General features: G+C 51.4%; 2 protein-coding genes across 2 annotated transcripts; one reads left to right on the forward strand and one right to left on the reverse strand.

Annotated features, from left to right (window-relative positions):
* Positions 1 to 8,089: 8,089 nt before the first annotated feature.
* Positions 8,090 to 8,541, reverse strand: N7481_009420 (uncharacterized protein; the record flags this gene model as incomplete). The annotated part of the gene is given in 2 exon segments (XM_057268639.1): positions 8,090 to 8,327; positions 8,342 to 8,541. The coding sequence occupies 2 exon segments, from the start codon at positions 8,539 to 8,541 to the stop codon at positions 8,090 to 8,092; spliced, it is 438 nt and encodes a 145-aa protein (XP_057119316.1).
* Positions 8,542 to 9,286: 745 nt separating this feature from the next.
* N7481_009421 (putative 1-phosphatidylinositol-4,5-bisphosphate phosphodiesterase Plc1) lies at positions 9,287 to 12,772 on the forward strand (the record flags this gene model as incomplete). The annotated part of the gene is made up of 1 exon (XM_057268640.1): positions 9,287 to 12,772. The coding sequence occupies one exon, from the start codon at positions 9,287 to 9,289 to the stop codon at positions 12,770 to 12,772; it is 3,486 nt and encodes a 1,161-aa protein (XP_057119317.1).
* Positions 12,773 to 13,439: the final 667 nt, after the last annotated feature.

Here is a 13,439-nt window from a genome sequence, read left to right on the forward strand (position 1 = left end):
CCGAACATGATGCTAAGAATAGCGATCGGACAATCCTGGCGATTAAATGCCGTGACCCAGCTCATGAGTACCGTAATATACTGAAGACCCTCCATCAGGAAAAGACTGCCGTGGACAGAACAGAATAAGGTCCACCCCGTTGATCTGATACGTCTCAACCGTTGTATGGATCAAGCGAGGGCCGCCAAGACCGCGGGTGAGAGCGTTGAGAACGATCTGAGGCTATCCGGCCGTCCCGCGCCGCGTCCTTCATTTATTTCAATTTCAGTCTGGTGCGAATACCAATGCGCAAGCTAACTAGTTTTGCGTTAAACAAGATCGAAACAAGAAACCTTGCAATGGAAAACAGGTATTTCGGCATTTTTGATCCGACCGAGCCTCAGCTCGTGAGGGGTTACAATGCGCTGCCAACGCATCTTGTTGTCCGAATGACAGTATCCATTTCTGCAAGTCAGACGTAGCGGTGGACGAGGCTGCTTCTTTCGATCGATTTCTGGAAGCCACGTTGTCCACAGCGGGAAGCTGAGTGGGCATGGACCTCTCAAGAGGAGTATCCAGCTATTTTTCAGCCCCAGATCCACGATAGATCCACATCGTGGACCGTGATAATATTTCCGGCCCCAGCCCTAGCACTCCCATTGGGGGCAGAGACGGTCCTTGGTAGTGTATCGTACATAACCTAAAGACAGATGAACACGAATCTAGTTGCTTCAAGTAGATCAGGTTCGGAGATTTCTTAACGTGCCGCACGCGGCTCGGGGTTTCGAAACATCGCAAATCCCCCAGAACTCACGAGCCATGGAATTGGAAACGACAGGGAATCTCTGGCTAGAACAGTCGGTCCAGTGCCGACGTGTGCCGCTGTTGCCACACTCTATATCGAGATGAAACAATTTATAGTTGAAGCAAATAAGATAAACTCTCGACAGTGGTGAGGTTGCTGCAGCCACCGTGGCCTAATATGATAGCCCCAGTGGGGTCCAATTTGATCCTTGGGGAGCATACATTACCGAAGCTGAAAGAGCCGCTACGCAGCTCAAGAAAACGGGGCCCGATGGGTCCAAATATCTTGAGATGATGGACAGCCCTTGTCGGGAATAATAGAATCCCGATCTCAGCCCCGATATCTGCTCCCACGGGCTCCGCTTGAGGTCAACCGTATCGTGTATCAAGATGGATTAATTTGACCACTAAGCATATGTAACACATATGAAAAGAGAGGGTCCGGTATTTGGGAAGATCGTTCAGGCATTGTGTTCAAGCTCGTATCGTCTCCAAAATCAGTCATACGATTCGAGTTCTGCAATTACCCGTAAGCTTGCCGTGTAGTTGAGCTCATAGTCATATGTGTCGCTTATAGTATTATTGTAAGAAGGCTGGAGAACCCTGCCGTATCGCATGACCTTCCGTGAGCGAGTTTCTCGTTCAGCGATTGCCTGACAGAAGCTGCAAGCCGTCATTCATGCGGGTACCTCGAAAGGGCCAGGCTACTGATGCGTATCCTGGGGTATGAGACAAAGTAGACGCCGGTTATATTGACAAGAAGTATGTACATCTTGTTGTCGGTAGGCAGCGGTGAGAGGAACCTCGTGAGAGACATCACATCACCCCACACCGGCAGCGAAGGCGGCATATGCATAAGATGTATAGATGTCGACATTGTAGTTAGGACTGGAATCCAAGAGGCGTCGTGATTCCTGCTGGTTACACTATCTCGGTACGAACCATCTGCGCTCTTCCTTGCAGCGTAGCACTGACAACCTTGTACATATCTAGACCTTGCAAAAAAGCAAAGAAAAGAGGAGGGTCTAGGGATCAAAGGTGATTTGATACGCCTGGTAACCGAAGTGAGTGGTCGCAGTGGGGTTTCAATTCGGCCTGAGACTAATTCCAGCCACGCCACGGCATTAGAAGGTCAACTGTGACCTCCCTGGTGGCGCGGGAGACTGCATTTGCAGAGGAGAAGGGGGCGGGGGCCGAGGATGACAGAATGACCCTCTGGCATGGGATGGCTGTAGAGTGGGTCGCAGAACACGGGAGTAGATTAAGCATCGAGCATCGAAGACGCATCGAAGCGTCTGTAGAGGGTGGCTGAGCCGAAGGTGGCTGCAGGATGAGACATCCTTGGGAGGGTTGTGAGACGAGTGGATTATTTTGAGAGGATTGCATAGCGGCTTCCACTTTCCTGTTGCTGTTGCGCCGCGTTGTCCGTTGTGTTTGCAGTGCATGGACGCGATACGTACGTGCAGAGAAACACCAGACACTCGAGAAACCTCGAGGACTTGGCCGTAAGGAGAGCGAAGTAGGCAATAACACACACAAGGAATATCAGGGGAGGGGATACAAGGCAACACTCTTTCATTCGGCTGTCGACCGCATGACGCATTAAGGCTGCTTTTCAGCCCTGGGAGGATATACCCCGCTTAGGAAGGTCACTGACTCAACCCTTGTTCAAAGGCGCAATGGTTCCATTCAGTTGGGTCTCAATCAATTGCAATTGGCCGTGCGAATTACAGGGAGACCGAGGATGGAGTACTCGTAGGTTGGACTATCCGAGCACTCATTCCGATGAGAGATTATACTCCATAGATTTAATCTCGCTGGAATGGAGACATTGAAAAACCCCTTCTCTCCTGATGATCAGACCCTCCACGGAGTAGGGAGTAAGTACATTGGGCATCGGATGTGTAATTTTGCCTCCCTGGAGTTCAATCACTAATATCCTTCAAAGCTACGTACAGGCCGTTGTACCCCTGAGTTTCAACGGTGAGTGGCTAGCTTGCGATCCCCTGGCTCCTATTAGCTCTCCATTGATAGCCATTATTGGCTATGGAAACCCGGGGCACTGGGTGTGAGAGTGTCATCAACGGTTTGGTATTACCTGGTTGATCCGATCCGATACAGGTGTAATTTAAGTATATAATACTAGTATTTCCTGTACTGGATACTCCGTACACTCCATACTGCTTACTTATTGTTCAATTCATCCTATCTATGGATCCCACCATGCCATAACTCGCGTGCGTCTTCATGATGTCATCCAATCGAGTCGCGCTGTCAGACCCAACGTTGGTGGATTTACAATTCCCTGGGCTGGGAATGGTGGGTGCCCAGGTGTGTGAAAGATACCATCTTTTGATACACAGAAAAAAAAAATTCTCGTCCCGTGGTGTATGTATATGCCAGTGTAAGAGATAGTAATACATATTGGGCACTAGGAGGAAATCAGCGGATGAGGCCCCGCAAAATAATCAGAAAAGAGAGAAACAAACAAAGGGGGCCTTTTTTTCAAGAAATGAAAGAGTAATTCCAACTTTCTTTCAAGTGTTCGCTGTGCCGAGTCTCATAGGGCAGAGGATCAAGAGAAAGCGGGGGAGCTCACTAGGGCCGCTGATCGTAGCAAGGAGCGGCTGCGAGATTGATGAGCGGCTTGGTATTTTATTACATACATACGCAAATCCATCGGGGAGTAGTCTCCGGACACTTTACACCTAGCCTGGTAGTTTGAAGACGGAATATGGAGTACAAAGTGTACTGGTTTGACTCTAATTCATTGTCACCAATGCTTTTGAGTTTCAGGCCCTGGATCATCCCATACCTAGCTACTTATGGTATTCAACATGTCCCCGATCCTCGATCACTCAATCTCAATCCCGGGGGAGAATCCCAGGAGCAACGCTACTGCTTTGCATACGTCTGCACGATGGGTAGCTAGCCGTGTTAGGACATGAATACGTAGGCCATTTCCGGATCCCCTGTAAGTAGAGCTGTAGTTAATACTAGTACCATCGGTACAGTCCTGTCGGTATTGTATCACGCAAGTAAGTAATACAATACAAAGGTGAACGACCCTGTCAAGTGGTGGATCCCCCGGTTCTCAACAGCGCAACGTTAACTCCCCCCCACTCAAGCCAATGGAAGAACCCAAGAACCTTGGAAGGAATCACCCTCCTAAGACATTTTTTTCTCACTTCTGCGACCAGCTATCCCTCATTCGGCGATGATATCTTAACTTCCTTTGTTTCGATCCAGTCAACCCCCGGCATCATTGACGCCTTGTGTCGGGAAGGGAATATCACGGCGCGAAGGGTCACGGGAACGAGCGCCCGGGGTTTCATGCGCTGCGCTGGGCACGTCACGGCAGAGTAGAGAGAGGTAGAGGTAGATTGAGACCCGCGACTCGCAACTCGGAAACTGGGACTGGGGACTTTGGGATTGGGCCCCCTCCAAGATCATCCCTAGGTCCCCTCACCCACCCCTCTTTTCCCGCGATCAACAGGATGGTCACCGACCGTCAACCGAGTCGGCCGCCTACTTTAGGGAGGAGGGGTGTTTACTGGCCCCCGTGGCGATGCAGATAGGTTGATAGGGCCATACTACCAAAAGGGAGAGGGGCGGTCTACAAAATATTTGGACCCTCACGGCCCGCCGAGCACGCGAGATTATCGTTTGCCTCGCTGTCACTGTCACTGGCACACTGGCAATGCCATCAGAGTGGCTCAGGACCCCCTTAGCCACGGCTCGTGAGTGGAGAGCTGTAAATGGCATGACGAGATGCTCGTCGCCCTACTGCGAGTGGGCCCCACGCTTGCGATATGTGATTCTTCGCTGATAGCGTGGCGCTTTTCGGTGCATACGTCTCAACGTCTAATGATAGGTATATCTTCACATTATCAAGACAAACCGCCACAACCGCTCTATACGATAGCGCACGGATCGACCGGAAAGCCAAATCCCAAAAATAAGGGTCAGCAAGGTCTTTTTTGAATCTAGTGCAACGATCGTGACTCATTGGGGGAGGGGGAGCAGTACTACGGAGTAAGTAACTAGTTGAGTGCAAAAAGACAATATACAACGCTAGGCAGTCGGATTCTTGCCGTGCCAGGATGCCAATGCCAGCATCCCTAATGGGTCAACAGGCGATAGCGACAAGCTTGAGCCTACAGTAGCGAGTGTCTGTCAATCTGTAAGCGCTTTGTTCGATGGGCCAGCGCAACCAGTCGTCGTCGTCTCTCTCATGGGCAGTCTCACTCTCACGGGCCCGTAGACCTGCAGACCTGCAGCATGATGAGGGGTCATCAATGCTCAGCGCGAGCCCGAGCTCGGGTGCGACGGATGGCCTTAAACGACAAGTCAAAACTTTTGAAATCAAGGAAAAGCTGAGAAGCACGACAACGCCAACGCATCAGGTAACGCGGGGTGAGAAGAAACCCCGCACAGTTCTGATCGCATTTCAACTCTGCAGCTGGCGGCTTGTCGCATTTCGGGATCGCGCCTTGTCTGTATCACGGACGCGAAATGCATGCAAGCCCGCAGGTACGCATTTCAGGTCGCCGGGGTGGATCGAGTGATCTTTTTTTTTCTGGAGTCGTCAGAAGAAATCAAAAAACGAAAACCCACTTGGTTGGTTTTGCGGGATTTGACCAAAAAAACGAAATATAAAAAACGAAAATACAAACTCTCATTGTTTTGGTGATCAACACTTTTTCCCTTCCCTTCCCCCGAATACCGACCGCTCATTTGGTATTCGGTTCCATCAAGTGAATGTGATATCGAGTTGGAACGGGAACGCGAACGCGGTGAGAGAGAGACAGAGAGAGCCAGTGAGGGGCAAACCAAACCACCAAACCCTCCAAACTTTCTCTCAAACTCCACCGACGGTTCGTCAGAGGGGAGACTAGTAGGACGGTAGGGAGAGTCCAACCCTCAAACTCTCCCAAACCACCGGTGATCCTGGGGGATCCACCTCTGCACCGCCCTAAACGTTTCACTGCCACGCCCCAGCCTCATCCAACAGCCTCGCTGTTTTCGGTCCCGAAAATGACGGTGTACCGCTATTCTTATCTCACACCTCTCAAATCCTTCCCAATGGTCGCCTTGTCCCGCTTTCAATGTCTCCCTTTTTTTTGCGGTGTACATATGGACCTGACGTCGGACCACTTTTAGCCCCCCCCCCACTACGCGTCTTGGGTCAAATAGGAGGGAATGATGATGTGCATCGTGATCGACCGTCTGTGGCACACACACACACACCGCACAGAGACACGGATTTCGCTTTTGCCATTTCTCCTCCGTTTCCCGGTTGGGCACAAAGGCACCCGACCATCGAACAACCCTGGGTAAGGACCCCTCTACCAATGCTGATTCCTAGGGGACAGGGATGTCAAATGTCGTCAAGGCTCGGTCGACTAAAGTTCATTCGAGTATGGAGGTTGTGTCCGAGAGATCAAAACGCAAGAATCCGAGGGCTCCGCAAATTCTCCCCCGGGGTCGGGGTGACCAGCATGTCGGTGCTGGCTGAAATACATCGAGGTACATAAGAATGACGGCGATGTGGGCCTCGGTACAGTCTAGGTATGCGACAATACTAGTACCAATCGACTTTGTCTGACTCTCTTTCTTCTCTCAAAGAGCAATGAAATCCAGTTTATGAGTTTAATTTTAATTGCTTTCCGTTTTTACACGAGACCCAACAAAATGGGCACCTATCATACTCTGTAGGCGTGATACTTCCCGTAAAGAGTCCGACTCAAAATATGGCTGGTGTGGGGGAACTGGAGCCCGGCACGTACAGACATCGAACTATGGAAGTTTGAATGGAATAGACTGCTGAGCGGACTCCACTGGAAATACTCCGTCGCTCGATCCCGATACACCTTCCTAGAGTCAAAAGAGGGTTACCCCTGGAGTATGGATACACCGTCCCCATCCAACACTCCATCATCTCGTCCCCTAGCGATAAGCGTCATTTCTGGTGCCGGGCTTCTCGCATCTGAAACACAGATCGCCTACCCCGTTTGGCTGATGGCATTCCCCGGGAATTATAGGGATCGGCCAATGACATCGGGCTTCGAGATCTGCCCATCGTGGGTGGGCTACAGTCATTCCACATCGTCATCCCATATTCTACCCAAGCCCGGGCATGCTGTACGCTGATAGGCACGTACAGGAGGGCGGTCTACGATGCCCTCCCTTCCCAGTCCCTAGCTCCCTGATTCCGATACCCAATATACGGGAGGAAACGCATACGAGTAGGAGAGAGATTACGGGCAGCTGGGGTCACGATCCAGTCTTGGGCCGTTGCTGTGTGCTGTCGTGGTCTCCACGTCTCTCTTTTTATTATTTTATTTTATTTTATGTTTATTTAATTTGCGACGTGCCCTTGTCAACTCAGCTCCTTTTCGCCCCATTCCTAGAAAGCTCCCTTGATGTCGGTGGCTCTGATACACTCTAAGCATCAAGTCAGCTATACATAGACACTGCATCTTCCACTTTCCCCCTCCTTCACAACTCATATTTTTTTATTACTTTGAACTTGAATTTACTTTCGATCGATGCTAGTGGTCATCTCGAGTAATTCGCAATACTCCGCTTTCTATACTCCTTGGGTAGAAAGGAGCACCCCACTGTCCCACCTCGATCCTCGAAACGACTAGCATTACGGACTACGAGTAAACGGGAAACTTCAAGTTATCTTTGAACATATACTCCCAGTCTCTTTCTACTCATATGCTACAGAGTATACTGGTATACTGGCATACTGGCATACTGGCATACTGATACAGAGCAAGTGCTGCCAAGAGAACCAAACGGTCCGAAATACGGTATTTCCCTGTATTATAGTATACGATACTATACATACATTTTCCAAGTGTATTCAAAATACCAGTGTGGAGCCAGGTATGTACTGTATGCCCCCCCGTTTTACCCAGCGATTCCGCTGGGTTGGAATTGAAGCTGGAGTGGGTTGGAATTGATTCATTGATTTAATTATTTTTCATCCCCCCCCCCTTCTTCTCCTCCAAACCCTCCTCGAAACATCGCCCCCTTTTTAACACCCTTCTCGCCAGCCGATTCTTCAAATTAATCAGAAGAAGAAAAACACGACTTCAAGGATCACGCTGGTCTTATCCTCCTCCCTTCTCTTCCCATCTATCGTCGCATGATCATCACGATTCCCGCTGCAGGAAGCAGTTCCAAAACCCACTCCCATACCGTCCCCTAGTGGCCACCACGTAACCGTGCAGCACCGAACCCATCAGCTCACGGCAACACTCCCAAATCACACTAAATTCGCCCAAATCCAACATCAGCGAGTCCTCCAGTTCGGTCCTGTCGCCGATTCCTCGTCTTTCCCCTTTGGACCGCCTGCATCCACTGCGTTGGCAAGTGTCGCAATTCCCACTTCCATCGCATCGCATTCGCCTCCAACTTGCGCCGCAACAAGGGAAAAAAAAAGTTCACTGTACCCTTGTATACGGGTACTCCCATCGACCACTGCACCACTAGTCTCGAATCCTGACCAATCGCGCCGTCGCATCGCTACGCTAGAAGAACACACCCCGGGCCTTCCTCATTTTTTTTGAACCTCTGTGGCTCTTCTTGCGCTGCCGCCGCCCGGTTTCCGAACACGCGACTGCAACATTTGGGGCTCTTCTTCGACCTCCCCCAGCATTGATACCGCATGCGCAGTGCGCCCAGCTTCTGATTCGCGCCGTCTCCCCACTCATCCGCTACCGACCACAGGGCGCCTGCGCGCATCCTCGTTCGTCCACTCCGGTTGCGCGATCAATTGGCCCATATCGCAACGCCTCCTAGTGCGCAGCACCAGCTTTCCCCACGGACCGGTAGATCGACGTACAGAAAGAGGGGTAGCATTGGTATCATTGGGACGACGCTGTTCAGAGTATCAGCTCCATTCCTAAAGAAGAAATTCACACCTGCGGTCCGGAACCTTGCAAGTGGAAGATCATCCCTCCCGCTGGGATTCTCACTGTGACGTCCCCTCGATACGCTGGTTAGCATCGGAGGATACCTCTCAAGGAAGCAAGCATCAGTCATACTGCACGGGGCCACTGTCCGTTGCAATTGTTATCAGGGACCAGGGACCTTTGCTCTTCACCCTTCTCCTCAACTCTTTTCTAAATCCCTCATTTCTTCCTTTCTCGGCTTTGCTCCGTGAGGCGCTCTCCCACAGGGTTCTCCGCACTGCAGCACAGCTAGGCCAAGATGCAGAGTTCAACAACCCATCATATCTGCTAACGACGTGGCTGAACCATTATCTTTCTTACTGTGTCGAGCTATTTCGCTTTTGATTATTCTGGCTCGGATCTCCTGCCAAACAGGACCCTTGCAAACCTTGAACGGCTGGCTGTTCTCTTGTGCTATTACCGATTCGTCATTAAAAGGGTCCAGGTGACTCGGAAATTTGGCACGGTTCACGCAACACTCAAAACTTGCACCTATCGACAGCTGTGCTGTCGAGTCTGATAACAGATTAGCCGTCATGGCCTACACTACAGCAACATCACCTCCTGTTCTGGACGCCGACACCCAATCCAGCTTAAAACTTTCCACATCTCTCTCCCGATCATCCTCCTTACAAAATGCTGTCAAATCTTTCCCTTCCAACCCGACACCCCCCTCTGCGCCATACTTTGCCTCGTCCCCTTCCTCATTTTCCTTTTCGACCTATGCTGGCACTGGCACCCCAAATGCCTTGACTCCCGCCGGCACCCCTCTCCAATCCGCCAGCGAGGGGCTACGTGGTCGAGTCTCTCCTCTTCCCATTCCTGCACCTCTCGAACTCGGCGAGGCTATGATGGCAGTTCCCGAGACCTCTGGGATCATTGACCCAGCTGCTCCTTCCAAGGCCCCCGGCCTCATGCGACGCATTTCCCGAGGCGCCGCGAATAAGCTTACTAGGAGACGACAATCCGCCTCTCAGAATGATAAGCGAGACCGTAGCTCCGGACCTGTCATCATGCGCCGACGCAGTGACAGCAAGACAAGCACCCAGCCCACCCGAGACAATGCGCTTGAATCCAGCAACGAAGACGAAACCAGTGAAGCTCTAGATGGCCTCGGGGCATGGGCCGGGTCAGAACCATCCAGCCTCCGTAGTGAAAGCCGCATGATGTCAGCTCGCGAAGTCGTTGGTGGATCTGCCGTCGCTGTTGCGCCCAAGGTGGACTCTGCCGTTCAAAGAGGAACTGTCTTGACTAAAGTGACGAAGAAACGCCGCAAGCAGGTCCGATTCTTCCTCGATCTTGATGCTGCAAAGGTCTTCTGGGACCCCTCAAACCCCGCGAAGCGTTTCTATATCGACGACATCAAGCAAATTCGAGTTGGTGCCGATGCGCGCAACTATCGTGAGGAACACCAGGTCCCTGAGGATACCGAAAGTCGTTGGTTCACTATTGTGATTGCCGACTCTGAGCGATTCAAGGGCCGGGCTATCAAAACCCTACACCTGATCGCTCCCAATGACCACATTCTCGACCTCTGGGTTACCACCCTTGAACACATCTCTCGTTATAGGATCGGCCTTATGGCAGGCCTAGCCGCCTCCGGTCAAAGTGAGGGTGTTTTGCAAGCTCACTGGCAGCGCGAAATGTCCAGGCTATTCCCCCAGGGGCCTCGTCCAGGCGAGGAGGAATGTCTTGACTTTGGCGCTATCGAAAGCGTCTGCCGCAGCTTGCACATCAATTGTTCGAAGAACATGCTCCGGGCCCAATTCACTAAAGCCGACGCCGGTCGTAACGGCAAGTTGAATTACTCGGAGTTCAAGGATTTCCTCTTCCGCCTGAAGGAGCGAAAGGACGTCAAGGAAATCTTCAAGAGTCGCGCGGATAACCCGAAGGCTGGTCTAACTCAGGAGGAGTTTCTGGCTTTTCTTCGCGACGTGCAGAAGGAGAATGTCGAGGCCGATCGAGATCAATGGGTCGCCCTGTTCGAGAAGTTTGTGCGCAGATCGAAATCTCGCATTCCGTCTGATGCTTCTCTGGACCTTGATGCCTCTTCGCCTCCACCTCGCATGAACCTTGATACTTTCTCCGCCTTTCTGGCTTCTCCCAGCAATGGCATTTACGCATCACGTGCCCCTCAGTCGCGATTCGATCGACCTTTGAATGAATACTTCATCTCGAGCTCTCACAACACCTATCTGGTAGGCCGCCAAGTCGCCGGTGCTTCAAGCACCGAAGCCTATATCAGCGCCCTGCAACAGGGATGTCGTTGTGTGGAGATCGACTGCTGGGATGGTGCAGATGGGCGACCAATCGTTTCCCATGGCCGAACTATGACCACTAGCGTCTTATTCGCTGACTGCATCACCGTTATCAATCGATACGCTTTCATCTCCTGTGATTTTCCCCTCATTCTTTCTCTCGAAGTGCACTGCAACCCTGAGCAGCAGTTGGCGATGGTCAAGATCATGAAGGAGACTTTCAAGGAGCAACTTCTCCTCGAGCCATTGATGAGCAATTGTTTCATCCTTCCATCACCGGAAGAGCTCAAGGGTCGCATCTTGATCAAAGTCAAGACCTGTGAAGAGATGACCGGTGACCCTCGCCAAGACACGATGAGCTCCATGAGCTCCGTCGGTACCCATGGTCGCAAGCGCAGTGCCAGTTCGCCATTCGTTCGCCCGACGCCGCCCGATATTTCTCTCACCGGCCCGCTTCCCTCGCTCTCCAGCCCACCAACCATCGGATCGCAAGATAGCATCGGTCCTCTGATTTCCCAGGACCGACGATCACTCACCGCGACAAGTATGAGCAGTGCCACCGAGGATAGCGACGGCGCATTGATCTCTGCCCACAACGAGAAAAAGAAGCGACGCCGCCAGAAGAGCAAGATCACCAAGCCCCTCTCCGACTTGGGTATCTATACCCGCGGGTACAAGTGGCATAGCTTTAGCTCCCCCGAGAGCCGAAAGTATAACCATATCTACTCCTTCGCAGAGCGAGCATTTGAGAGTATCTGTACAAACCATGATAACAAGGTTGCTGTGGAGTCACACAACCGGAAGTATCTCACTCGAGTCTATCCTTCTGGATTTCGCCTCCGCTCTTCCAACTTCGACCCGAACAAGTTTTGGCGCCGCGGTGTTCAGATGGCAGCTCTAAACTGGCAGACCTACGACATCGGCATGCAAATGAACCAGGCCATGTTCGCCGCTGGAACCGACCGTACCGGCTATGTCCTCAAGCCCGACTGGCTCCGCCTTCCCTCACCCGGCAACGACAACCAGAAGCGCAAGATGGAGCGCCGCCTTGTTCGGTTCTCCGTCGATGTCATCTCAGCTCAGCAGCTTCCCCGTCCCCGCTCCATCGGACCTGACGACAACATCAACCCTTACGTCGAGATCGAGATGTTCAGTGCCGACGATCGTGGTCAGAGTCTGGTCTTTGGCGAGGGTGGCATGGATGCTTCTGCCCGTAGTGGCATGTCTGGCATCGGATATCCCCATCGCCGACGCACCAAAATCGAGCAGAGCAATGGCTACAGTCCTGTCTTCAACGATCGTTTCAAACTCTCTCTGGAGACCAAGTACCCAGATCTAGTCTTCGTTCGATGGACTGTCTGGAGCTCTATGGACGGACGCAGTGCAGGAAACAACAACAGTATCCAATTGGCTACTTTCACTGCTAAGCTCACCAGTATTTCCCAGGGTTACCGTTATCTGCCACTGTATGACGGTGGTGGTGATCAATACCTGTTCTCGACCCTGTTTTGTCGCATCTCAAAGGAAGATCCAATCCCTGTCCAACGACTGGATCTCGAAGAACTACGCGCCGAGCGCATGGGTATCCTGCGCCAGATTGGCCAGACGGTCTTCAAGCGTTCCTCGTCCGCCGAACGCGAGAAAGATCTCACCTTGGAGCGCAGCGATCCTCCAACCCCCGAAGAGAATAATAGCTCTCCTATTCTCACACCGACAGTCTCCACAGCGTCTACCTCATCCTTTGCACCTAACGGTGGCCTGTGATTCTTTTGCTATTGGCTAAGACCTACACCAGAAGGTTCTGACCAATCTGCTTCCATTTTTCATTACATCTTTTCGGCCGCTTGTGCCGTGGCCTTCTTTTGCATCTGATGACATTCGTTTCATCATTGGGAAGTTCTATTCTGTTATCATTGCCATTACCATTCGTCGCAGCGATCCCCCCCTTGTTCTTGTTTGCAATTGTGTGTCTATATCTGTCATTGCCTTTTTTCCCGCTTTTTCCTATGAATCTCTATCAGCTTTCATTGGACTCGGACATTTGTGCTTCGTTTCGGTCCAGGGGTTTCAACGCTTGTCCTTTTTTTTGCTTGCTTTTGTTTCTTTTTTTCGTTTTTCGGGCATGGGGAATTTGATCGCGGCGGAAACAGCCACTTATCCATCGCATTTGCGGGAGTCTCACATGGGAAAGATCATCGTGGCTGGTTCACTGGAGCGCAACTCATCATCATCATCATCATTATCATCACACTTTGTCTGGCATCTCATGAGCATGAAGGGCATAACCTATTCAGGGAATAACACCATTCGCATCAGTTGGATTTATTTACTCAGGGAAATCGGAATGCCTTTGATTACTTCATTTTGCCTCTTTTGCTCGTTTTCTGCATAGCCGTGTTGCTTTTTTTTTTCAATTTGCTTTTTTTTGCCA

Source organism: Penicillium waksmanii (genome assembly GCF_028829765.1).
Source record: "Penicillium waksmanii strain IBT 27052 chromosome Unknown utg000008l:1.0-5622682.0:1.0-5626561.0, whole genome shotgun sequence".
NCBI lineage: Eukaryota > Fungi > Ascomycota > Eurotiomycetes > Eurotiales > Aspergillaceae > Penicillium > Penicillium waksmanii.